The sequence below is a fragment of the Neolamprologus brichardi genome, chromosome 4 (genome assembly GCF_056152115.1).
Source record: "Neolamprologus brichardi isolate AB-2024 chromosome 4, ASM5615211v1, whole genome shotgun sequence".
NCBI classification, from domain to species: domain Eukaryota; kingdom Metazoa; phylum Chordata; class Actinopteri; order Cichliformes; family Cichlidae; genus Neolamprologus; species Neolamprologus brichardi.
The window spans coordinates 18,864,028-18,891,724 of NC_142107.1; the positions used below are offsets into that span (position 1 = coordinate 18,864,028).

Here is a 27,697-nt window from a genome sequence, read left to right on the forward strand (position 1 = left end):
GAATATTAAATGTTGTGGTTTTTCCATGCTTTTTTTAAAAAAAATTACACATCTTCTGATGTGACAATTGTGAATGCATTTTTATCTGAATAATTACCAGGGCAGAGGATCACAGTATGTGTGAGCTTTCTGAGGGTAATTATTTCTTTCTAACCCATTGTGAAGTCTGACAACACCTGTGGTGTTCCTGTTGTTTGTGATACTCACAAATTAACATGTTTGACCTCTGCACTGTTGCCTTGCATAACAGAAAAACACTGCTGATGAGCTGCTGTGTTTTTCTAAAGATGTTAGGAACAAACGTGGGGACAAATACAATATCAATGCCAAATGAAGAATTTCATTTTGTAAGCTGAGGCTTAATGCTACTAAAATATATCTGCTACTACTACTACTACTTTATTTCCCAATTATACGTAACTGCAAAACTCAGCCAATCAACCGATCTCAGTGCAAAACCACATCAGATGATTAGTCAGGTAATACCCATCTATGCATCCAGTTAGCAAACATCACATACGGTATGCTAGTTAAAGGGGACCTCTCTTTTTTTTATAAATTGTGCGTACAATTTATAAAAACCCCATAATAGATCGATGTGTACTAAACTGTTCCCATGAGGGAAATGATTCAAAAGCAACATATGGAACTACATTTGTAGTTCTCTATGATGTCATCTCCGACACACAGCTCTGGCTGTAAGCACAGAAGCCCCACCCACCTGCTGTTCGAACATTTTGGAGGGTGGGAGCTAAAAAGGTTATTTTTAAGCTGCTTTAATAGTGTTCATTAAATAAACATGAAGTTGGAAATGAGCACAAGAGGTTTCCTTTAATGTGATTTAGTCTGGATTAGCTGCATGCCACTTTGTAACCCAACTCCTCCTTTTGATGCTGGGCCAAACTCAATCAGGAACTTCAGGTTTGTCGCTGCTGGTCTCTCCGTCAGTGCTTGCCTGTGAAAGGGCGAGGAGGTTTCTAAACAGAGCCGACACCACCAAATATAAATTACTTCAGATGGAAAGAACAGCTCTTTTTTTTTCTTTTTTTTTTACTGTAGTATTAACTAATTTCCTTACTGCAGGGTGACTCTTTTCAACCCTCATTATTCAAAGCACTTGCTTTTACCATCCCGCCGTCGCTCCTTATTCTATTACCCCCCTACGTTCTGTTGCACTCCCTCTTTACCTCCCCCCTTCATTTATTCAATATCAATACTAAGGAGGTGTAAATTCATCATGATGGCAGCCACTGTGCAGAAAATGGAAGGAAAACAGTTCATGTTCGGGACCATTACTGAACTTTACCTCCCTCTCTTTTCTTTTTTCCCCACTATCTGCTTCTGTGGACAAAAGTTTTTGGAATTTCATCCATTAGATGTGGGAAACTGTAGCATGTAAAAACATTGATATTATATCTGCTACATCCCTTAAAAAGCTTACCCAAAGCCCATAATGTTTTGTTGGGTGCAGTTATTGACATGTTATACTAAGGCCTATTGACTAGACTGCGGTCTCCCAGTGTGAGAAAATACCACATTGATCACCTGTTGAAATGCTTTTATACAATTTCCCTGCCTCTTATTTCACATCAGGGCATTTCATTTACTATTGATTCCCATATCTTCTTTCTGTATCTCCTTTGCAATACAGCGCTCTGTGGCTGCCAGTAATAAGCTGCAGCCATGGTTACTATGACACTGCTGGGGTCTCTACTTGGGCCCGGCCAATAGGAAAGCAGCTCTTCCATCAGGTGGCCTGTAGCTATTTTGAACAGTAGCTGTATGTGAAGTGAAGCAAGCAGCTAAATTGGAGACACAACTCATTGACTTCAGAGAGGGAGACGAGGAGGAGGGGAGGGAGGGGACTGTGGAGGTGGAGGAAATTAGTTCATTTGTTTGCTCAGTCTGTCCACATATTTTGATGGAATTGACGGGAGAAAGGTGTAGAAAGGTTATCAAGTGGTTTCTATTTTTTCTTCTCCTCGTTTCCACTTTTTTGGGGATAAAATATTGACTTTTGTGTCCTTCACATTTATTCCTGGCTGTGTGTGACATGAATCAAGTTATTCAAGCACAACTTCATAGTGATCTCTTGTCCCTCCCACTCCCTCTATATTTTGCTGCATCACCGACCTGTTGTACTGAGCGTGTTATTCACAGGTAGTTTCCAACGTCATTTCAGCTCTTATTCTCTAAAAACATCCCCCTGGGTTCCCTTAACCTTCTCTTAGGCAGGGCTTCACATTGGGATGCATCTCTATGGTGTAGAAAATGACTCAGAGTCACTAAGTACAGGCGGCTATCCTCATTAGATGCGGCGTACCACTCACAGGATCATTCTTCCTACTTGAGTGGGATGTGGGCGCACCGCTTTGAGTGTTCGAGTAAATGAAACAGGAAGTGTGGATGGCTTGTAAATGCCCGAGGACACAAGGAGTCACTGGCCATTGCCTTGGAAACAGGGAGGAACTACATTTAGTGTGCTGTTGCCAAGTCACAGAGGGCCTCGGTATGACAGGTGGCAGAGCTAGAATCAACATTAGTATGTGTGGTTTCATTTCAGATCATACAGAGACACGTGAATGCTAATCAAAGGCGTAGAGAAGCATTAACTATGTGTAAATGGATGTGCAAACATTCAACCACCGCATGATGCTTCACATATGAGCAGCTTCTTTCTCTGAGTAGATATGTTACAATTTACATGAGTTGTTTATTCCTGTTGAACAGACAAATTAAAGATTTAGGAGGATGCAGTTTGTGTTTCTGAGAGCAGTAGTGTTGGCTCCACTGGTGCTGCTATGTTAACTTTTCTTTTTAACTTGTAATAGAAGTTTTTTTGCTCTAACTTGTCATTATAAAGTAAATGTTGATTGCACATTGCAGTGACTGCAGAACTGTATAACAATAACACCGCCTGCATTTTGATTGGTTCCCGTAACTTTCGCTTTTACCATGCAAATTCAGTAAACCACCAGGGATGATATTTTGCAGGAAAATGTCGCCTAAATTTACTGCACAAAGAAAGTGTTTGCATTTTGTAACAGAGGTGGTTATATCATGTTTCTCTAATGTATTTCTAATATGAAATCAAACATCTACCTTCGTCTTATTTTCATTTTCTAAAAACATGACACAAAACCAAAGCAGCCTACTTTCTTGTGATAATATAATCTGCTTTGATATTTTCCTCATTCAATCTTTAATGTAATCCCTTTTAAAAACACTCTCTGGCCCCTTTATTGGGTGCATGTGTTCAACTACTTATCAAGTGGTTCAAACTGAGCATCAGAATAGGGAAGAAAGGTGATTTAAGTGACTTTAAATGTGGTGTGGTTGTTGGTGTTGTTGGTGCCTGGGTAATTCAGAAACTGCTCATCCATTGGAATTTTCCCATAAACCATCTCTTTGGTCACTTTGGTCCTGTGCTAGGTATCTTAAAGTGCTTTACAAATAAAACTGGATTGGAATTGGATCTCTGGAGTTTACAAAGGATGGTTCAAAAAAGAGAAACTATCTCTGATATCTGCCTTGTTACCTACAGAACTTCATTGTAACCTCTCTATACAACAAAGTTACACAGAACACCGTCTCTGAATGCACAACATATCAAAACTTGAAGCAGATGGGCTACCTTAGCAGAGGACTGCGCTGCAAGCCACTCCTGTCAGCTAAGAACATTTACCTGAGGCTACAGTTCACACTGATTTACTAAAATTGGACAACAGAAGATTAGAAAAGCATTGTCTGGTCTGATGAGTGCTGTTATTGCGTTTGGATTGGAGGGTAAAAATTTGATGTAAACCACATGAGCGTTTGGATCCATCCTGCTTTGTGTCAGTTGAACAGGCTGTTTTTTAATGTGTAATGTAATTTTCTTTGCACAAAAAGGGGCCAACCCTTATGACCAACTGAGCATCATATAATCCAAAATCGTATGGAATGTTTCTGGCACCTTGTTGAATCTATGCTATAAAGAATAAGGCAGTTGTGAAGGCTAAAGGGAGACCAATCTGGTAATTACCAATTGTACCTAACAAATATGTGTATGCACCTACTGACCAGAGCAAAACAACTGTGATTTCTCATTGTGCAGTGCTGCTAAGATGGCAGTGTAACTGTATTAATATTAGCATTGGTGAGTCTGTAATTGGTTGCAGAGGCGGGCGAAGTCATCACACTTTGTACAGTCATTGCAAAATAAGAGGCCTCCAGCAAATATGTGAGTTTTAGACTCACTCATTAATGTTCTGTAGCTAATAAGAGGAATCAGATCATTTGCACTGTCTAATTTTAACTTGTCTTTTGTTCATTTATATTAGAGTGTCCTTGGGTGTTTTTAAAGGCACCTATAAATAAAATCAAATTATTATTATGATCATAAAACTTACATGCGGACAGTTCACTGATTGGCATCAGAAATCGAGCCTTTGAAATACTGAATGCAAAAGGTTTACTTTAATTGAACTAATTACAGCTTAATTATTTTAGGGAAATGATTTTTTTTTTACTAGATATTAAAATTTAAAAAGTAATGTAACGTCCCACCTGCTGTACTCCAAAGAACTACTAGGTGTGCTATTAGACCCACTGGAGAAACACTGGAACAGTTATTATAAAAGTGTGGGAAAAGCCTGCAGGTGAAGTCCTGCAGTATAGGAAAGGAAAAATCTATATTTATTATTAGGATATATATTTATATATCTATAGTTATATTTTAAAAGAAACAGAAGTGATTGATTACATGAAAATCATTCTTTCTTATTTAAACAATATATAGTCATGATTCGTCTTGTGTCAGTTTTGGAAGTAACAGGATGGAACAGATGTAACAGTGCCTATCAGGAGCCTGAAGTAAAGCTGTTAATGGGTCTATTTCCATTAACAGTTTTTCATAATCACAGATAGATGAATAAACTCACACAGTTACTTCTAATGTTTTCTTACCATTAACTCCACAAAGCAGCTAAGTGCTTCATGTAAAGGTATGACGGTTTAACTTTTTTCTTCTTTGCAAAAGTAGGATAAATCACATGTCCTGTGTTGTTGGTGGTTGCTAAGCTTTAAGGAAACAGAAAGCAACAGCAGCACCAACAGTAAGATTTGACCAGTAATGCACTGAGTGTAGTTACACAGTGAAAAGCACTGCTAGTATACTCACGTTCTCCAATCTGTGGATTTATAAAAAAAAAAAAATTGTTGACATACTAATATTGGCATCAATACTGAAAGAAATTCCTAACAATAGCCGGCCACAGTCCAAAGATATCTGTTATACTCACTGTTTGTCTGAGTACACATGTGCAGGGAATTTTTCATCATCATTGCATATGCTGTATGTCATCTTTGTTCATTCTCACCTCTATTTTAAAAACCCACACCTAGTGACTCATTTTTTCTGCCTGGAACATTCATCTGTCCGCATTTTTGTCAGTGCCTCCCACAAAGCATCAGGCAGCCTGTCAGCTCAAAAACGAAAACAGCAACAAGAGAACAAGTGGAATTGTTATATAAATTGAACACTCGAACACTTCAGAAGTTCAGGCTGCCTCCCTCCCTGCGCTGGACTTGCTGTGCAGTACAGCGGGTCGACTCTGCAGGCTCGGAGGAGGCTCGGGTTTTTGATTGTGGCATGGGTGTCTGAATGAGGGTCAGCAGGAGAGAGTCGAGTTACAGCATGAGTGGTGGATGTGTTAGAAACTGTAGCCACTTCATGAGAAATTTATATCCTCGCTGATATTATAAACAGTCCTCGAGCCATTTTTTCCCCTCTCCACATCTTTCTGTCTGTACTTGACACACCCACACACGCTGAATCTATTGTGCCTGTGCAAAAAATAAGATTTAACACCCCGGCCGCTCTCGATGCTGCGGTGGAAGTGTCGGCAAATGAAAATGTTATGCATCCTTCCAACCTCGAATATCACAGAGTCAGCTTCATGCAGTGTGATGGGCGGGGTTCTCTTTGTGTTTATTTAGGTTGCGCTTCACAAGGTGGTCTTGATATTATAATGTCAGGATATTAAAAAAACAGGCTGCAACCTTTACTCCTCCTAGCTGAAAGATACATACCTGGATTTAAGGTGCAACACGAGTAGACTGATGTGCATGCAATTCATCAGTTAGACTGCAAATCTCATGCTCATTTGGTCTAACTCTGCTTTCGTTATATGAATTCAGGGCTCTGCAGACTCCTACACCAGCCGACCGTCGGACTCGGACGTGTCCCTGGAGGAGGATCCTGAGGCTCTGAGGAAGGAGGCCGACAGGCAGGCTCTCGCCACACTCGAGAAAGCAAAGGTCAGAGATCAAGCCTTTCACATCCATCTCTTATGCTGTGTGCTCATCCTTATTGAGTAACTGTCACGTGATTAAGTGTTTGGACACAGTTAAATCTCTTCAGCGGTATCAGGCAGCTCTAAAGTACGATTTAGTGAGCTGCTCTGTGCATACTAATACCTTTTCTCCCATCTTGGCTCCAGACCAAACCAGTGGCATTTGCTGTGCGTACAAATGTTGGTTACAACCCAGGCCCCAATGATGATGTTCCTGTGCAGGGCATGGCCATCTCCTTTGAAGCCAAAGACTTCTTGCACATTAAAGAGGTTTGAACTTATTTCATTCTCTCATTAGAGTCATTTCAGTACATTTTTCACACTGAGAGTAATTTCTGTGGCTTAGAGCACCAACGTTAACTAAAGTTAATGCTTTTGAGTTCGAGTGAGGATATTTTGGATTTTGGATGGTATTGGGAAAAGAATGCCAGTAGCATATTGGCCCCATCCAAAAACTGTCAGTGGTGGTGGGTGGGAAACCAATGAGGGATCATGCTACAACTTATTGCACTGCCTCCTTCTTTTGTAAAGCCTAGCCAGGCCATGAGTGGGAGTTAGCAGCAATACAAGCTGCAGTGCAGTGAGAAATGGGTGATCCAAATTTGGGAAAAAATGGGAAAATATTTGCTAAATGAAAGTAGTGCTCTGATTTGTTTAATACTGTTTATACTTTGAGTGACTCAAGATACAGAATTTACCAAGTTTGGGCTGTCATTTAGCTTGTTTTACAGTTTATATTTAGTCTAAAGTTTCATATAAAACCTTAATAATCATATTCAAAAAGATTTAAATGATGAAAGTTTTAATGCAGCCCTATTTGGGAAAACTTTCTGGCTGCAGAAATGCTCTTGTGCTCTACTGGAGAAGTGATGATTCATAGTTTAAATTAAGCCTTATTTAGCTTATATTGGACCTTGGTGCCGGCCCTCTTCTGTTTGAGATGAGACACTTTAACTCCTCTCCTTTTAAGGCTGCTCTCTCCTTAAGCCATTTCTTCAGATAGTCCTCCCCTGGCATTAAGAAGGTTTGAAACTATAGCCATGTTTGTACAATGGTGGATTCTCATGTTTAATATATCCATGGCAGAAAATAAGGGTCAAATGGTAAAATATATGTGTATAAAATGCTGCATTGCCCTCTGATGCCTGTCTGTTCTGAATACAGAAGTACAACAATGACTGGTGGATCGGGCGTCTGGTGAAAGAGGGCTGTGAGGTGGGCTTCATTCCCAGCCCGGTCAAACTGGAGAACACCCGTCTGCTGCAGGAGCAGAGGATGAGGCAAAACCGACTCAGCTCCAGGTAACAATGAAGAGCGAGCTCTCTGTGTCTGCGTTATCAGCAGCACAAACAAGAACCCACTCTTTAAAACAGGTCACACATGAGTCACACAGCACTCAGCGGCAATGTAAAACATACTGAAATAGACAAAAGCACTGCTGTGAGTCACTCTGTTACTCAGTGCATCTATAGTATAGTATGTACAAAAGTCTCTATAGTCTCTGTATTTACACATGCAGTAGAGGAATGTTAAATACTGAACTATTTAAATGTCAATGCTGGTGTTTTTAAAAGTTATGTTTGACTTTATGACTTTCTGTGTCGTTTCTGGGATGCTTAGGACTAATATTGCACTGCTGGAAATAGTTTATTTTGATGCATATGCTGTTTTTTTGCAAATTTGCATTATAATATTTATTTTCGTTTTTCCTGCAGTGTATAAAAATTGGTGTATTTCAAAAATAAAACTATGAACACACTTAAAATAAATTTCCTGTGGTGGGAAACTATTTTGTGCAACTTTTTTTGTATTTACAGTTTTGAGGGATAAGCCTCTAAAATTTCTCTAACTAGAAATATATGTTAAAAAAACAAAAACGATTTTCAATTTTTTTTGTAGCTCTGGCGGAAGGGTTAATGTTCACATTCGCATCATTATATGTAACAATTTGTGTCTTCTTCTTTGTTTAAGGTAGAAAATAAAAATTAAATCAAAAAGAATCATGTATCGTTCTCCAAGCTATGATTTGTGCCCGTTTTTCTGTATTTCAGTAAATCTGGAGGAAGTTCTAGTCTTGACGTTGCCACGGGAACCCGCAGGCCTACTCCACCTGGAACAGGTGAGGTCACAAGGTCGCCCTGTCACGTGGAAACATAGAGCCTGTCTGTGTGTGTGCGCGTTTGTGTGGGCACCTGAAAGGGTGAGAGAGAGCGAGAGAGATAGCAAGATGAGACGGGCGCCTGATATTTAGATGAAGATTTTAATTGGCTAGTTAGTCAGGCATGATGATGAATCACAGCGTGTCTCAGTGGGTTGCTGTGTGAAGGTCTTAGGAGGTCTGTCATTAGCACACAAGACGGGACTGAAATAGAGCCGAAAATGAACTTCACTCATTAAACTTGTTAAGTATGTCTGGCTGACAGAGAGAAAGAGAGCCGGTGGAGGAAATGGGTAAACATAAACATCTCTTGATTGACTTTAAAAGGCTTTGCATGTCTGTGTAACAGAAAAATCATCTCTCTAACACACCTTGTACATCCTAAGTTGTTGTTCTGACTCAAAGTCAGAATTTGACATAGATTCGAGATATACTAGAGAGAGAGTTATATACACACATTTTAATGAGCCAGTAAGTGGATTTTGCTACTTTTGTACAATTTTGTTACAATTACTCAACCCTTCCATGATATACCTTTAAAACAAGACACCTGCAAGGCCCCATTCACCCTCCCTCATCCTTATAGCAACACACACCCTGTCTCCACCCCAAACTTCCCTCTTTGCTTGCTTCCTTCTTTCCTACCTGTACCTTTTTCCAGTTCCCGCTGCAGCCATCCTTCTCAACGGTTCGTTCACATCTTTACTTCAGGTTTTGTTTCTTTCTCGTCGCACCAAATTCACTTTCTGTGCTCTGCCTCATAAAATTGTGGTGTGTTCTTTTTAAGACTCTTGTAAGTGTCGTTTCCAGTTTAAATCATACTCTGTGTCACTTTTTTCCAGTCTCCGTGCCATCTCTCGCCTCTTTCTGGATGCATCTCACACTTTATTCTTCCCCCTCTTGCCTTTTCTCCCTTCTGCTATTCTCTCTGCTCTCATCCTTTTTCACTCCGCCTCATCTCGCTTTCTCCTCTTTCTCCTGTTCTTTTGTTCCGTCTCTCCAACGTCCACCCTTCCCATCATCAGCTCACGTGGACATGTCCACAGTGGCCTTTGACGTTGACCCCCTCGACCTGGAGGCTGAGGAGGCCCCTGAGTCCCAGGGTGACCCTCGCTCTTCCAAGAGCATGTCAGGCAGCGTAACATCCCCCCAGGCCAACATCCACCGACTGCCCTTCTTTAAGAAGGTAACATTAGAGGGCCAGGTGATCTCTCTCCTCCTCCGTCCTGCATTTGCCCCCCTTTCCTCCAAGATATCCAGGTTTAAGCTCTCCTTCTTCCACTCGACATCTCTCACTAACCTCTCATAACTGATCCGTCCCTGCTGCTGCTATAGACCCAAAATCTAACACTGTTTGGCCCCTCAGGCTCCCACGGTTACACTGATATGTTTGGATGTGCGTTTCTGTGCTTGTTGAGCTGGGAGAGGCGTTGAGCTAACTGATCCTCTCTGAAATGGCTGCTGCTGGATATCAGTGTGAATCAGTTTGAAAATGAATTCACAGAGGAGGCAGTCAGTGTAAACTCTGCTTTAATCAACAAACAGCTCCTCTCCCAATTCCCCCACCCCTCTAATCCAAACCTGTCAATAACTAAACGTGCTCTTGTGTTTTGTGCTTTTTCTGTCTCCTCTGGCTTTTGTGTGGATTGATACTGTAGGTGGCCCGGCTAAACAGAAACAGAAGTCGGTGAGTGTGGCTTGTCTTCAAGACTAACCTCTAGCATTTCGTCTTTTTTCCTCCGTCTCCTCGTCTTCTGTTTGTTGTCTCCTCTTTTTATTCTGTGTATCACTTCTGCTGCTCGTTAGCGCAAAAATATTCACTGGATCATTTGTGAATTGTGTTGACACTTCTGTCACTTCCTCAGAGCGTGTATCACAGCTGTTAGTGTGCAGATGCAGGTGCAGAGCCGTCCCAGACCCTGTTAGTCAGCACGTGGCTATAATGCGTCCTGACATGCTTTCATTTTCATTTGTGATGGCTGATTGAGTCACAGTGGCCCACAATCAGCAGTTTTTATGCTTTTCTGCACAATTTCAATCACACGTAAAGGCTGAAGGCTGTTGCGGTTGGAGTAAGAAATACAAGCAACACCATTCGCACAGCAATACTTATCACAGCAATATCTCACAAGGTTTAAAATTGAACAACATTTCACGACATATTATCATCAATTTTTTTATTCATTATGCACTTTTAGCCCACTTTAGGACATTTGTAACTCCCAGTCATTTCAATTAAAAAATGAAAATTGCACACTAATAAATGAAATAACTACAGAGCAGGAGAGAAAAGAAGCCTGAAAGGTTTAATCAAACATCCCACTCACTGAAGAGAAAAGACATTATTGTAGCTTATTATTATTAACCTAATGGGTGGGGGGGTGGGGGGGGGGGGACAGCTAGGGAAAACAAACAGGAGAGAAAACATGATGCCAGATAACATGAGAGTATAATCAGACATCTGCACTGAGGATGATGGAAAGAGTGTGGTTGCAGCCATATAGTCAGTTTCAAGGTTATTAACTGAGCGAAGTATCTACATAACAGTCGTAATAACATCTGTTCATCTTCTCTGTATACTAAGAAAAGGTAGTTCAGTACTTACTTTATTACCTCCTTTAGCAGCAGATATATTGGACAAGGAGAGAAGATAAGCTGTCCCAGAATTCATAGCAAATGCATCATCATACCATGACGATCAACAAAAAAAAGTGAAACATTTTGTGTAAAAGTTTTGATATAAATGTTTCATTTTGTATTATAGGATGCTAAAATGTTTCATATTTACAATAGCAGAGTGTTAAACCCACAGCTGAAGCGATGAAGTGATTTGAAGGGAATTTGACTTTACTTAAGGAGTAAAATTGTAAAATTGAGAAAAGTGGTTATACTGGCTAAGTCTTTAGTAAAGGTCATAAGAAAATAAGATTTATTTCCTAAAGACCACAAGCTTGCTTTTCTTTAAAGTATGAGTTATGAAAAAAAGGGCAGTAAAACTAGAAGAAGAACCACCTTTAAACTGGGGAAAACAGGTAACAGGTACTGATATACAGACAGGAGAAAGCAAGTGAGGGAATCCTCAAGCTACACTACTACTATTACTATAATCACAAGAAGAAAGGACAAGAGCTGAAATTGAATGATATCAACAACAAAAAAAACTGAGATTGTGACATGAAAATAATGCAAATGGGATTCATTTTCTCCCTGGCTGACTAAAATACTTTAAGTTCTTTCTTTCAATTCATGTTTGAAACCTAAACAAATATGGCTCGGCCCCCACAATAGACTGGGAAAGCTATCCAGTTTACACGCCACCTTTCACCCTCTGGCAGCTGGGATAAGCTCCACTCCTTCCATGGCTCTTAAACTGGATTAGCAGACATGATGGATATGCAGAAGCACATGTAAGATCATTGAATATAAATAAGATATATTTTATTTACGCCAAAGCTGTGAAATTTCTTCGCTACAGTAGTTAAAAATGAAGTAAAAATGAAGCCGAGGTTAATACCCATCAATTCTTCCATTCCCATCCAATTCTGGAGCTGAATCCGTGTCATAATAATATTATTACTTATTATTGCAATATAATATAAGGAAAACTGCATATCTAACATGAAGTTCAATGAAAGGATGGGTAAGTCGGGTAATTTGATTTCAGTTTTCCAGTTTAATCTTTCGTCTACGAGAGCTCAGTTTTCTGCGTGATACCTGATGGAAATTCACAGTCATCCTTTGCATCATTTTTGAAAAGTATTGCATTTAAATTAGATTTTTTTTTTCTGTTGTATAAACATGAAACTGTGAAACCGAACATCTACACGCCGGAACTGTATAACGTGTGATTGGAGAAGAACAATAAACCGCGTGTCATTCCACCCCGTGCTAAATTGTTCCCTGCGCTCCTGTTTTTCCCGAACGAATGAGTAGTGTTGTGATGTTCAGGGCTCCAGCGCTGCCCCTTTATAGACGAGAGCCATTTGGACGCTTTTATAATATGTATTTTTAGCTTCTGTGAATACAAATTGGGAGAAATGAGCTTCCGTTGTTCTGCTTTATGTAATGTAATGTAGAAGCGGGACACTCCAGCACTTTCTCTTGCCTGAAGTGCTGTACAGCGTGCACAGGGGCGGCGGCGTGCTTGGAGTACAAATGTAGAAAAGGTTAAAAAAAAAAAGAAAGCATCCATTTCATTGTCAGAGTATATCGGACATGTGACTCCTTCCATCCATTTCTCACTAACAGAGGACAGAAACTAATGGATCAGTTGATAATTTACAAATGAGCCTAAAGTTCAACAATGCAGGTGGAAATTTGATTATAAATGCTACACTGATTTTTTAGTTTTAGTTTTTTTTTAAATATAAGAAAGTTGATTTTTTTTTTTACCGTAAAATACTACTCGTACTGCAAACAATACCTTGCAGTAATTATGTGACATTGCAGAAGGAAAAGAAGGAGCTGCAAAGGATGACATTTGTTTTAAGAGCTGTGACGCAGTCACGAGATTTCTCCTGACAACCTGGCATCTGGGTTAATTACGGGCACTTTAATTATGTGAGACTGCAGACTGAGAAGTAGAAGCCAGGGCTTTCGGTGAGAAATTGATCCTTGACCCTGAACATTCATAGACACTCAATAACGCGAATGGACTCCAAACTTCTGGAACTCTCCATCCATCAATCTGACTGCTCACAGAAGAGAAGGAGGGTTTATGGGGAGTGGGCGGGGCTGTTTTGTGTCAAGTTAATGTTGATTTGTGTGTGAGTATAACCCTGTGACTGCAGGTCTTCTAAGGTCTTTGGAAATGTGCTGAGTGTATAACGTGACACCAACTCACGTGCTGTGTTGTCCGTGCTCAGATGGAGCATGTCCCCCCTTACGACGTGGTTCCCTCCATGAGGCCCATCGTCCTAGTCGGACCTTCACTCAAAGGCTATGAAGTAAGGAGAAGCAGCGCATTCTCGCCTTGTAATTTCTACTTTCATTGGATATTACTATTAAATATTACTTGTTTCTGATGTCTGATGTTTTTCTAGGTGACGGACATGATGCAGAAAGCACTTTTTGACTTCCTGAAACACAAGTTTGAGGGCAGGTAAGAATGGAGGCTTACACCCATCCAGGATTTTAGTTTTTTAATGATTATCCATAATCATATGCACTCGCCGGCCACTTCATTAGGTACATCTTGTCCAGCCCTTTAACCAGTTTGCACCCGATAAGTCTTCGTGGCGTTTACTTAACAATGTGCTGGAAATATTGCTCAGAGATTTTGGTCCAGATTAACATGAAACCAGTTCCAGCACACGCCAAAGATGCCCTATTGGGCAGAGATCTGATGACTGTGAAGGCTGTTTGTTTGTATTTGTGTTTTTTACATCAAATTCTGACCCTACCATCCAAATTTCACAGCATAAATTGAAATTCAGTAAGACCACGCAACTTTTTTCCCCCAATATTCTGTTGTCCAGTTATAGCCTCAGTTTCTAGTTCTTAGCTGACAAGAGTAGCACCCGGTGTGGTCTTCTGCTGCTGTAACCCTTCTGCTTCAATGTTCAACGTGTTGTGATTCAGAGATACGTTTCTGCAAGCATTGATTTTAACAAGGTGTTATTTGAATTACTGTTGCCTTTACTTACCTCAGCTTACAGCTTGAAGTAGTCTTGTCATTCTCCTCTGACCTTTGACATCAGCGAGGCATTCAATCAGACCAGCCTGTATGGCATCAACAATCAAGCCACGTTCAAAACACCTAAATCACCTTACATCGCCATTCTGATGCTTAGTTTGAACTTCAGTATGTCATCCTGACCGTCTACATGCCTAAAACACACGATTAGATACTTCGATTAGTGAGCAGTTGAACATTTGTACCTAATAAAGTGGCCCATCAGTGTACATGACATTACTGGATCATAATATTGATTCATTAAGGTGCATATCCCTTATATTTTATAGCCTGAGATGGATTACAGAGATCAGTATTTGCATTAGAAGTGGAAAGCACTGTAACATAATTACTTAAATAAAATAAAAGTACAGTAAAACTGTATATGAGTAAGTGTTCGTAGTTACTTTAGATGTCCAATTTATGCCTTCATCCACTGATATTGAGGATTGTAAGATGAACAGTACTCTAGTCTAGTTGGTGGTACAAAGGGAGGCCAATCATATTTCTGTGTCACTCCATGCCCCTCCCCCCTCTGGACACACCCTTGCAGCCATGATAGACTCTAAATTTAATAGGTTTCTTTTTACTGACCCAGTAATGTGCTGGCTCTCTGTTTCAGGATATCCATCACACGGGTGACAGCAGACATCTCTCTGGCCAAACGTTCAGTCCTCAACAACCCGAGCAAACACACTATCATTGAGCGCTCCAGTACCCGCTCGAGCCTGGGTAAGAGGACGCTTTTGTTATCCGCAAACCACAACGGGCAGAATCACACTGAGAAACGCAACGCAGACAGGTCACGACAACTAGGATTTTATTTTTACTATTTCAACAGCTGACATATTAAAGTTTAGGGAGAATATTAGTGTAATGTATTTTTGTTCATCACATCATGTTACTGAACATCTTTCACTGTCCTTCATATCTATATTTCTTTACGTGTGTCTCTCTTTTATTTAGACAGACAAGAGTCCATTGATGTTGCGTTGTTGTTGTTGTTGTTGTTGTTTTTTAAATACTCAACAGCAGCTGGGAAATGACATTTTTAGCAAATGTTACTAAAACAGGAGAAACATTGCATTTGCTATTTTATATCAGCCACACAGGGAATGTTGGACTGATCAAAAAGACAGTGAGTTTCTGTGTGTGGACATATCTCCCACAAGCTGACTTATAAATTATTAAAGGGATGACTGACCCCAAAATCACATTTACATATTTTCCTCTTGTCCATAGTGCCAATTATTCATCTACGTTGTTATGGTGATTTGCCAGTTTTTAAGATTTTAAAGGTGTCTGCCCTCGCTTGCATATAATGAGACTAGATGGCGCTCAGCTTAAATTTCCCTCAATCATGACCCAGTTCCCAAAATATGTCCAGAAGTCTTGTTATAAGCAGTTTTATCTACAGTCATGTGAAAATACTGCTTATGTAGGACTTAAGAGGGAAAGTAGCTGCCAGATCCTGCTAATCAAATCCATAAGCACCAGTGGTGGCAGTGATTGAATCGATCATGTCTAGAGTCGAATGTGAAGCCATCTGCCATCAGCTAACGGTTGGCCAAAATCAGGTCATGCAGCAGAATGACCGAAAAGGCATAAAAGTGTTGCAGTGGCCCAGTCAGAGTCCAGACCTCCACCTGACTGAAATCCCGCCGGTGCCTTAAACAAGCTGTGCACAAACAGCCAACTGCCAATGGCTGCCCCTCTCTGAGCCTGGTTGTGCTTGAGGCCTCTTCTTGTTAAAAAGGAGTTCTTACTCTCCACTGTCACTAAATGCTTGCTCATACGGTGTCATATGATCGTTGGGCTTTTCAGCATTTTTTAGAACTTCTATCCGTTCATCCATCTGCCACTTATCCAAATCAAGGTCGTGGGGGGTTAGAGCGTATCCCAGCTGTCATAGGGCAACTGAATAAGGTGCCAGTCCATCATAAGATTGACACAGAGAAAAAACAATCATTCACCCTCATACCTATGGCCAATTTACCTTGGAGATAACAGGTAAGCATCACACACAAGGGCTGGTATCTTGAGATCTGAGAAGCTCACAGAGAAATGGCCTAGATAAATAAAAAGCACTACAGGCACTACACAAGTTAATATATTTGATTATGGGGTGAGCTATAATTTATAGTCTTTAGACCAGCGGTCCCCAACCCCCGGGCCCTCGGACCGGTACCGGTCCGTGAGTCGTTTGGTACCGGGCCGCGAGAGTTGAGGCTCAGGTGTGAAATGTATGGTTTTCAGGGTTTTTACCGGTTTTCAGCGATTATTTTGTTATAGTTTTTATCATTAACTCGGTTTTTCTGGGTCTTTTCACCTGTGTTATGAATAAATCTTCTTTTTTTTCGGTACCAGTACTAGTTTTATTTTGTTGTATTTATCCGCGACACCTTAAAGGCCGTGAAAATATTGTCGGGCATAAACCGGTCCATGGCGCAAAAACGGTTGGGGACCGCTGCTTTAGACAACAGTCACACTCTTCTTCATACAAATATAAACTTTAAAGACTTAAAGATAGACTTTTTCAAATTGGGATCAGTCTGTAGTTGGGTTTAGTCTTTTTATTTGACTTCGTAATAAGAAGACAAATGTAGAAAATCATCAGACTTAATATCTTTTAAGCTTTACACATTAAGAATATGTGTAAAATAGCATACTGTCTGTATTCAAGCACAAAATGAAGCTCTTGAAGCTGAATGTTTGATTTCAGCATCTGTGTCGTCAGAGGTGTGGTTATCAGTGACATCACATGGAGGAATTTTCTTTCAAATGTATACACGATAAATCTGAATATTTTAGGTTAGATAATTACTAACAATCAGTTCTAGCAGTTAACGTACTTCAGTTTCAAGTTTGAGGTGTATCATCCAAAGACACGAGACTGTCACTTATTTTCCTTTTACACCTGCTCTGATTGCCTGAGTCTGATCTGGCCTCCTCTCTCTCTTCATCCTGTCTACACCCATCCTCCCCCCTTTCTCTCCCACCGCCCATCCTCTTCCTCCTCTGTCTTTTGATTCAGACGTACTGGGTACGTATGCTCTTCCCGCAACAAAACAATGAAGCATCTCTCTCTCTTTCTTTCCCCTCCCCTTTTTCTTCTAACTATATTCATCATCTGCTCATACATCGTTGTCTGCCTGTCTGCTTGCCTGTCAGTTTCTCTGTTCCTCATACTTCTGTGTGACAGCCTGTAGTCTCTTAACAAAAAGAAACCAATTACAAAACCCAAGCAGGAAGAGATCCGTGGGAGGGCAGCAGAGCGGCTGGTAGCAGAGAGGGAAGACGATACTCTCCCATCCTGCTGTCACCCTTATGTTGTGACTCATAATGCTGTTTATCTTCAGTCATACCCAAGGATAGCATCTATTGCAGCAGGACCTTGCCTTTTAAATTCACTCATGTCATCACGGGGGAGCAAACGTCTCTCTGAAGTTAAATCTAAATTCGCAGAAGGCTTTGTCGAGGTTAATGGAAACCTTGGCTGCTGTTTCTTTGTACAACTTAAAAGTTCACGTCTCTTGTCATTCTGCAGAGACCCCGCTTCGCCTCCGGCTTTAATTCTCTATCCTTTAGCCCTCTGGAGGCAGCTGAAATGTGCGGGCCGCGTCTCTGTGCAGATTGCTTTGCCCCTGTTATCTCTCTTTGCCACTTGGGTTGGCAGCGCGCACACACACCTCGGAGGCGCTGAGGGTTGACCAGACAGACGAGGAACATTCTGGTTTTCTGTTTTAATCTCGCTCCTTACACGTCGACAGGCTGATAAAAAGGTGGCGCTGTCTTCGAAATGCTAAATAACCAGCTTTTATAGGCTGCTGTTGAGGAACAATGAACACAACGTTCAGCATTCTACAGCCTCGAGTGGTGCACCTGATAGTATAATTACCGCTCTGCCTATTAGTGCTAACAAAACAACTAATGTTCCACTTCATCTATTTAATGAGGTTGTTTTTTTTTGTTTGTTTGGTTGTTGTTTTTTTTGTCGTTGATGTTTCTGTTTTAGTTACATGGTGAGAAATTGTGCCCTTATCGTAAGTTATTTCAAGTACCACAGGCATCTCATTCTTAAGTGCCTCCTTTCTCTGCACCTTTTAAAAAAGCATTAAATACGTATCTGAAATGTCAGGAGGGGGCAGGAGAATGAGGATGTTGGAGCGCTCCATTTAGCTGTGCATAAATGGAACTTTTAACTGTGGTCCGATCTGATTCATACGCTTGGAGCTGTTTTGTTTTCCTCTTAACTCCGACATGCATGAGTAAGAACTAACACGTCTGTTATGTACTTGTGCACAAAGTTAAGGAAGATTGGCTCACATATGCAGTGCTTTAACTCCTCAAACAGAGATAATGTATCTGTTTTGTTGTCTCGCTGTATTTACGTGTCTTGTCTGTTTCCTGGGCGTTCAGCTGAGGTGCAGAGTGAGATCGAGCGTATCTTCGAGCTGGCCCGAACTCTCCAGCTTGTTGCTTTGGATGCCGACACCATTAACCACCCCTCTCAACTGGCTAAGACTTCCCTGGCTCCCATCATTGTTTATATCAAAATAGCTTCCCCTAAGGTACGCCTGTTTCATTCATTCATTTAAACCGATTTTCATACTTAATTTTGGAATGACTCTACCGTCTTCTGATTCTGATAGCAGTAAATATTGTTTCAGTAGACACGGTGCTCTGCTATCTCCCTGCAGGTTCTCCAGAGGCTCATTAAATCCAGAGGGAAGTCCCAGGCTAAACACTTAAATGTGCAGATGGTTGCAGCAGACAAGCTGGCTCAGTGCCCACCTGTGAGTTTTGCTTTGCGACGTGAGCTCTTTTAACATATTCTCATTCCCGGCTCATCACACCCTGACACTCAAATTTCACCCAGTCTAATGAATTTGAACTCATCAAGTACCCATGGGATTATTTTCCAACGGTATTTGACGATTAACAGCTGAAAGAAGACAGGTTTGAGGCCCTCGATTCAGTTTAATTCAATTTTATTTATACTGCCCCACATCACAACAACGGCTGCTTTTATTCTTTTATTCTATAAAAATAACAATAGGACTACACCTTATGAGCAAGCACTTGGCAAGTGCTTTTTCCGTCACAGTTTTTTGGGGGTTTAGACATAAAACCTACTTGGATGGATTTCAGGAAAAGATGTAAAAATTTGTATCACAGTACTTTCCGGTTTTAAAGAATACCACTTATGCATCTATCTTTACATGAGCAGGCTTTGACATGATTTTACAGAGCAGTAAATGATCTACTCTCGGGCTTTGCTAACAAATGATACATTTTTGGCACAGAGCTATAGAATCGGTCCTTAACAGGCTGCCTGTTATGCTTTTACGATAGACCTGATCGTTCTGTCTTGAGTAATATTTAGTCATCATCCCAGCTGGTCCCCTGTCGCTGTGTGTGGAGGAGCATAGAGACCATAGTCTGTATATGGCTGTTGTGTCAGCCATTGGTTTAGGACAATGCATTTTGAGTTGTGTCCACCTCCATATCAGTTTTTTGAACGAGCGGGTTCTAAGGGCGGCACGATGATTCAGTAGTCAGCAGTGCTGCCTCACAGCTTTGCCTTTTTGTTTGGAGTTTCCATGTTCTCTGCATCCTCTAACAATACAAATACATGCTTGTTAAATTCATTGGTGACACCTAACTTACTCTAGGTTGGATGTAAGTGTGTGGTGTTTGCATATTTAAAAAAAAAAAAATAGGCACAGTTATAAAAATGCCAAAAATATCTTGTAGAATTCAGAGGCAAAACAGAAGACAGACGGAGAGGCATTTTCTTTAGGTTCAGAAGTGGCTTAATGAACTCGTGTTGACTGTGAGCTCACATATCCACAACGTATTTCCGCTCCTTTTGCAATTTTCAAGTAGGGTCTTGCTTTAAAACTAACTGCACATGCTAGCTGGGCAGGGATAGCTCAGTAGGTAGAGTGGTGGCCCCATGATCGGAAGGTCGGGGTTTTAATTCCCCTGAACGGCCACACTGAGGTACCCCTGAGCAAGGTACTGTCCCTACACACTGCTCCCCGGGCGCCCAATGGCTGCCCACTGCTTCACTGAGTGAATGGGTTAAATGCAGAGAGGAATTTCCCCACGGGGATCAAAAAAGTACACTTTCTTCTTTCTACCTAGGCTTAAAGAAAAGTTGAAAAGTCTGACCTCCACAGGCCACATCATTCACTGTCTTCCCCTGTGATGCTGGTTGCCATGATTTCTGCAGAAGCACTAAACTGCAGTGAACCGAATAACTACATTCGATTGAACTCTCACTGAAATAACTGATCAGAAATATGGTTGTTTAAGTTTTTCATTATCAAACTGTATGAATTAGTGTAACTTACAGTCGAACTTCACCATTAGAATTCAGGTGAGGGGGAACAGTGACTTCAATAAAATAAAATAAAATACCATACAGCTGTTATGAAAGGGATAGCTGGATATAAACAGTTTTTTCCAACAAACTGTAAATCTGCTTTTTAATACTTTTTTTTTTTAAATGCCTGACTCTTTTGTTGGGTTAGCCTCAAATGGCTACTAATTCCTTTCTCACCACTGGCATAATTTTTCAGATAGAGTTACCACTTGCTTAAATGCTGAGGCATTCTATATATGATGTCTTGAAAGGCGGAGCGGATGGTTTTGTGATAAAACAATTGGCTGTTACTAGAATTCATGTAAAGACAGAAGGAAAATTCACGTTGGTACAGTGAAATAAATGAAGAGTTGTTTTTTGTTGCAGGAATTATTTGACATCATCCTGGATGAGAACCAGCTGGAGGATGCCTGCGAACACCTGGCTGACTACCTTGAAGCCTACTGGAAGGCAACACACCCTCCAAGCAGCAACCCTCCCAACCCTCTGCTGAATCGTACCATGGCTACGGCAGCCCTGGCTGCCTCCCCAGAGCCCGTCTCCAACCTACAGGTACAGGTCCTCACCTCCCTGCGCAGAAATATGGATCCGTGGCCTGACATGGACGGCACTGTAGCCACTGAGGGGAAAGAGGAAGAACATGCTCTCTGAAGTCCAGTAGCACAGGGGGGTGGGGGGGCGACTCCGGCAACTCAACCCAAACTCAGCAGCCTGTTCCTTTTACCCTGGAGTAGGAGTGCACTAATAGCCTGTTTATGCTGTATATAGGAAACCGCAGATACATCTGTGCAAGAAATTAACACCCAAATGAACCAAGAAGGATCCAATTTTCCACACATGAACAGCTAGCCTAAGAACACCTACGAGTAAAAATGATGTAGTCTGCATGTTAGCAGGTCAGCTTTTCCTTCTGTGCACTGTTTAAAACTGTGAAAACAGCTCAGCTGAAAGCACACTGGACTCAAGGAATAACCTCAGAAGGTACCTCTGCCCCCACAATCCCTTCTATTTTACTGTAATCAGAAGTAAAATAGCGTCTGCTGCCCCCACCCTGCCCTCTGCAGCTCTGTGGCCTCCTTTTCTTCAGCGCTTCTAGAGGCTGAAATCCAGTTTGCTGTCCTCCTCTCTGTTGCCATGGTACCACCCCTGAAAACAGCAAGTCATGTCCGCCTCTTCAAATAGAAACGCTTAGTTTGGTGGAGGCTGTTGCTAACACTCTGTCCGGTTTAATCAATATATCTTAAGAGTGAGAGCAAAATACTAATCAGTTTTCATTCTGTTCTTCAGTCGCTACTGGCTCCTTATCAGCTAACATGAGCTGCATGCTGTCAGATTAATTACATGGCACACAAGCGACAGTCTTGCACCGAATGGACACAATTATGCAGGGATCCTTGACAAAAAATGAATGAAAAGTATTTAAAAAAAGATTCAAACTGGATTGAATTTTTAAACTTAAGGAAAACTGTTTCAGGATAAACATGTGAGTTATATCATTTTGCTGCTTTGTTCTGCCATGAGCTCAAACAGCCAGCAGATGGCACTATTGTAACTGTAGATATACAGTTTAGCTTCTTTATAAGTTGCTGGGATCTGTTTCTGTTTGTAGGTTGGTATCATCATTTTATAACAGTCAATTAGCAGAACTAAACAATTTCTACTTACTGATTAAATTGTGTTGTTTGAGTATAGACTAGTGTGTGTATGCACAATGTTAATGTGGAATGTGTTTCATATAAGTATCTTCAGCACTAATGCCTTTAAAGTCATGGATTCTTAAGCTGGAACAAGTATGCATCTTTGTTCTTTCTGCCCTGTCTGCTAACCCTGCTAATTAACTGCTGACACCTTGGTGTGCTGTTTGTGTCTCTGCATGCTTTTCGTGTGGCATGGGTGCGGCTCGCTGCAGGGGGCGTACTTGGTGCATGGTGAGCAGAAGCGGGAAGGGCCTCTGACAGAGTGTGGTGGGAGCGGCACGCTGCATGACTATCAGACAGACCTGGGAGGGAAGCCCCAGCAGCAGCACCAGCAGCAAGCATACCTGCGCTCCTCTCGTGGCCAGCTACGAGGAGGCAGCGGGCGAGGTCTTTCACGGCAAGACACCTTCGACTCGGAGACCCAGGGCAGCCGGGACTCGGCCTACACCGAGGCCGGTGACTCCTGCATGGACATTGAGACCGACCCCTATGAGGAGCCTGAGCCCTACCGAGGAAGTGGGGGCAGCCGCCTCCACCTGGCGCAGCATCTCGGCCGACAAGCCTCCTGGGAAGACGAAGGCGCCGAGCCGGACCAGGAAAACCGAAACCACCCTCCGATGCCGAGCCAGACGCATCCGCATGGACGTGCCAAGCTGAGGGAGCGTTACTGCCAGGATCCTGTGGACACAGGGGCCAACATGAGCCGCAACAAGAACCAGGATGACTGGGGGAGGGACGTCTACATCCGCTGAACGGTCATCATACCACAGAGCCAAGGAAGCCCCTGGACAGACTGAGGACAGAGGGAGAGGAGGGGATGGAGGGGAAATGCTCTGCTTTTTGGGTTCAACAGGAACTGAAGTGTAGGCTTGGGGCCATGCCGGTCAGGCTAACAAAAAAATTTGTTTACATCCCAGTACAATGTAAAGAAATACATCAACTGCCAGATGCCATTCTCATCAAGTTCTTCTTGTAATTCAGTTTATTTACATCTAGAAAAAATAATATTGGTCTTTTTTGTTTCTTATGTTAATACTGCATGAATATCATGGATTTCTATACTCACAGCACAGGGAGAGTAATTGTTACGACTCTGATCTGTATGATTCGATCCTCTCTTCGATTGTAAAGTGCAAAGGTCGGTAGAGCCGTAGTGCATCACGTCTGTCCTCTGCAGTCTTAAACAGGGTCTAATGTCACGGTTCCCATGTATGTACAGTGTCAGGGTTTCTCTTTACCTTAAGCTCACTCAGTGCTTTTGGCTTTCAGGGTTTCCTCCCATACTGATATCCAGAAGTTTTGAGTCTCTCACCTCCACTTTCTTATCACCCAGACCTTAAAAAGTTGGTGGAGAAGTTGCCATATTCTAGCACGTAAATTTATCAATGTTGCTATACTCATGTCAGTGCGATAACAATGACTAATACACTCCAAAGATGTTTACTTCTTCCCTGACCTGGTTCAGTCACCATACCTGACTGTATATGTCTGAACCAGTCCTCCCGTTTCTGTTATCCTCTTCTTCATGGGTGCTGAGGGCACCTCCAGTTGTTCTCTGGTTTCCAAATGTGGTGCAGATTCAAAGTAGTCGTGTGAACGAAACGTCCTGCCTTAGTCACTCCCACCCCTTATTTCAAGAAAACTCCAATCACAAGTGCCGGAATGTCTCGCCAAGCCATGTCCGCCGCTGCTGCGGTGGGATGTCTTAACTCTTGTTACACTCGTTTTCATACCATATCTCTGTCTCTTTGTGTCTCGTGGCTGCTCCGTCCCAGCTCGTTGCTCATCTCTTTTTTTCTTTGCACCAGCTTCGTCGTCTGTTTTTCAGGGCTAACGGTTATATAAAAAGTACTTGTACGTGTGGTTAATCACTTCGAACTTCCACCCAAACAGCTCGCTTGTCTAATATTAAATACCACTCTCTTCTTACTCCTGATTTCTGACTGAATTTGTGTTGGGTTTTTGTTTTTTTTCAGTGAACATTTGCATTATTTTTTAAATCTTCAGTTCTTGTGAGCTAGTGAGAGGAGTATAAAGTGCGCAGTGGGGGAGATAGGATCAGCTTTGGTCTTTACACAGTTATCTATAATGGAGAATCCATGAATGTCTTCGGTAGGCTGCTTTGGCCCACCCCCGTCTTCAGTTGAATAAATAAATATTAAATAATGATCAGTAAATAATGTTATTGTTGCATTATCGCAATTGTTAAAATGATGAAATAACATGTATCATTGGTGCCTGATTGTAGCTACATTTTGCTTTTTCTGCCTTTCATTTTTAATCTGTGGATAAATTCGTATTTTAATTAAAAATCGAATAAGAAAATGCCATTGTGTCATTTCATTGTTACAGTGAGATGTGATGAACGAAAACAGCTGTCGAAGATGCTAAATGTCTGCATGTGTATGTCTGCGTCGTGTTGTTTATTCCACTGGATACATGTGAACACATAGTTCAATACAAATCATAGAGTAGATTCGTTTTTCAATAAATTACATGACAATTAGTCAAAATTTATATGAAAAGCAAAAGACAGGCTTGCTGCTTCCATAGGAATTAAGAGGGTAAGTAGCAGCCAGGTACTGCTAATCAAATGCACTTAATTAATTAATCATCAGGACCTCTGTGGAAGCAGATATTTTCATAGTTTGCTGGTCTGAAGCATTCAGGTGGGTGTTAACACAATGCCACAATTTCTCCAGGAATGGATGTCTCAGCAAATTCGCCCCATGTCAGAAAAATACCCAAGAGCTACATCTCAAACTTGACAGGCTTCTGTTAGCAATGCTAAATGCTAAAGTGCATCATAGAATAATTAGAATTAGAATAAAGAAGGGTGTGAATTGAAAGGTCGCCATCAGAAAGCCTCTTCTCTCTAAAAAGAACACAGTATCATAGCTTCACAAAGATGAATCCGAACAAGCTACAAGAGTTGTGGAATAATCACCTTTGGATAGATGGGACCAACGTGGAAATGTTTACCCATAATGCACACCACCAGTTTAGCACAAAAACATCATAGCAACTGTGAAGCACAGTGGTGGAGGAGGGGGAACAGTAGCGGTTTTAGATACGGGCGACAAGGGCAGTTGCCCGGGGCGGCATCGTGGTGGGGGGCGGCATCACGGGCATCGGCAAAAAAAAATAAAAAATGCTCGTACTCATGCTGCCCCGACGTCAACCAGCGCATATTGGGAATGTCACAGGCACCGATCGGCTTTCTATCGCCCATTTGCTGGGAGTAAGGGCGCCCTTCGTTTGCGAGTTGCGCCTGCTGCTTGCGGCGCAGAGAGGAGAGGGCGGGGGATTTTCTGACCGGCTGGAGCAGCATCTAATAACCAACTCGCAAAGTAAAACAAAATAAAAACAAACCAATAAACACGAAAACACCAGACATTATGATACAGACTTATAATTTGCACCGATGTTTTTTCGAAATTCTATACACGAAAAGTGAGCGCGAGAGCCCTCGGTGCACCTGCTCGCTGCTGAAGTCAAAGTAAACTTTATTGTCATCTCCGCTACATACAATCCAGTTTATAGAGAGACGAGACGACGAGGCTCCAGTTACAGCAGTGCAAATAAACAAACAATATATATAAGAAGGGTAAGAAAATAAATATACACTTTAGGACCAGGGGTAAAGGGATCAATAACAATTTAAAATTTAAATTTACAGTTTGATGATTTAAAGTCTCGCACACAACCCGTCAAAAGGGGAGGGGGGCGGCTGTTTCCAAATAGAACACATTTCATTCATAATGTTGTAAATCCAAGCCCATTATGTATTCATGATTTGAATCCTGGGTTGTTTGAAATCTCAGAAATACACCTTAGACAAAGTGAATCTGTGAACTAAGGTGTTGGTCTGTTAGGTTATGTTGTGGTGATGCTCGAGTTGGGGGATGGGTGTTCATACTGGAGTGCAAAATTAAAACCAATGGAAGATGGACAAGAAAAGTTCAAAGCTATCATGTCTTCAGTTTAGAAAAAAGAGAAAAAAAGAGGAAGAGAAACAAGCAAAAGATACAGGTAAGCAGATGTGTCATTGGATAATGGCAGGTCATCCTGAACCAATCAGAATCAGAATACTTTATTAATCCCTAAGGAAATTATGTGGGTTACAGTTGCTCCAAGAAGAAATGGTAAAAATAGCAACAGTAACAGACTAAACTCCAAACAATACATTATGTTACAGATTTTAATATTAATTAGTCATTGTCAGTTGTTGATTTGTCCTGTTCTCATTGTATGACGAATTATGATGGCTGTTTGGTAGCCGTTTGCATACTATGCATACTCTCTCTCTCTTCATATGTGTATATGTGTGTGTACAACAGTTTTATATTAATGTACAATCCTTAATATGTTTTGTGTGTGTGTGTGTGGGGGGGGCGCCAGAGGGAGTGTTCGCCCAGGGCGCCAAACAGGCTAGGACCGCCACTGAGGGGGAAACTGTGCTTATTTTTGTTTTTGCAGCAACACAACCTGGGCACCAGCCATGTAGTCAACCATGACCGCCTCTGTATACGAAAATATTCTGGACACAAATGTGAGGCCATCTGTCTGACAGCTACACATTGGACCAAACAAGGTCATGCAACAGAATAATAATCCCAAGTGCAGTAGCAAATGGCTGAAAAGGAAAAGAATCGACTTGTTGAATCAACCTAAGGCCTTTAAAAAGCTGTGCAAAAATAAATCCCTGCAAATCCCAATGAGCAGAAGCAATGCTGTAAAGAAGAGTGGGCCAAAATTTCTCTATAATGATGCAAGAGACTAACAAAGTCGTGCTGAAAACAACTACTCTGCATTATTCTTGCTAAAGGTGGTTATACAAGCTATTGATTCATCAGGTTGCACTAAGCTTTTTCATATGACTGTGTCTTATTAAAAAAAAAAAAGCCAACACCACGCTGAATGTAGAAACTATCCCATACTTCTGCTGGGTGTAAACCTGCAAAACAATGAGCCACAAGAATGTTGGCAGATTTCCGATAAAAAAAAAAAAACAGTTTCAGTTTGTATTCACAGAAACGTAATCTCCAAAATACTCGTATCAAATTTCAGCACATTTCAAAACACCTGCATTTGCTGAAGTGCAGTTATGAAGTGCGGCTGGCTCACTCCAGGATGTGGTTTTTGTCATCGTCGAGCTGATGCTCTGCACAGGACGAACTGTCACAGACCTAAGACGCGGTTTCCATCTGTAAATCGAAATGTGAGACTTATGTCAGAGCGTTGCTCAACAGGGTCAAGATGACTGTAATAACAAACTGCTAAAAACTGACAGAACGGGACAGAACAAATATGTAACACATGCTTGCATGTATAACTAAAACTAAGGGTAAACTTCCATTATTATAGTTAAAGCAGGATAATTTTAAAGAAAAACACAAAAAGTTATCTGCAGTATCACTGCTTCAGATTTTTAAGTGTACA

At 41.4% G+C, this 27,697-nt stretch overlaps 1 protein-coding gene across 4 annotated transcripts in view; it reads left to right on the forward strand.

Annotated features, from left to right (window-relative positions):
- Positions 1–24,580, forward strand: part of cacnb1 (calcium voltage-gated channel auxiliary subunit beta 1) — a 39,648-nt gene extending 15,068 nt beyond the window's left edge. For 2 of the 4 annotated variants that reach the window (XM_035910897.2, XM_087839973.1), the window contains 12 exons: positions 6,181–6,300; positions 6,483–6,605; positions 7,500–7,636; positions 8,387–8,454; positions 9,519–9,679; positions 13,359–13,439; positions 13,536–13,594; positions 14,790–14,899; positions 18,587–18,738; positions 18,868–18,963; positions 20,925–21,110; positions 22,468–24,580. In XM_035910897.2, the coding sequence (XP_035766790.2) occupies positions 6,181–6,300; positions 6,483–6,605; positions 7,500–7,636; positions 8,387–8,454; positions 9,519–9,679; positions 13,359–13,439; positions 13,536–13,594; positions 14,790–14,899; positions 18,587–18,738; positions 18,868–18,963; positions 20,925–21,110; positions 22,468–23,007 (1,833 nt within the window). In that variant the 3' untranslated portion in view covers positions 23,008–24,580. Of the gene's footprint in view, positions 1–6,180; positions 6,301–6,482; positions 6,606–7,499; positions 7,637–8,386; positions 8,455–9,518; positions 9,680–10,151; positions 10,181–13,358; positions 13,440–13,535; positions 13,595–14,789; positions 14,900–18,586; positions 18,739–18,867; positions 18,964–20,924; positions 22,433–22,467 lie in introns of those variants that run through there. The other 2 variants (XM_087839972.1, XM_087839974.1) reach the window with 2 other exon arrangements.
- Positions 24,581–27,697: the final 3,117 nt, after the last annotated feature.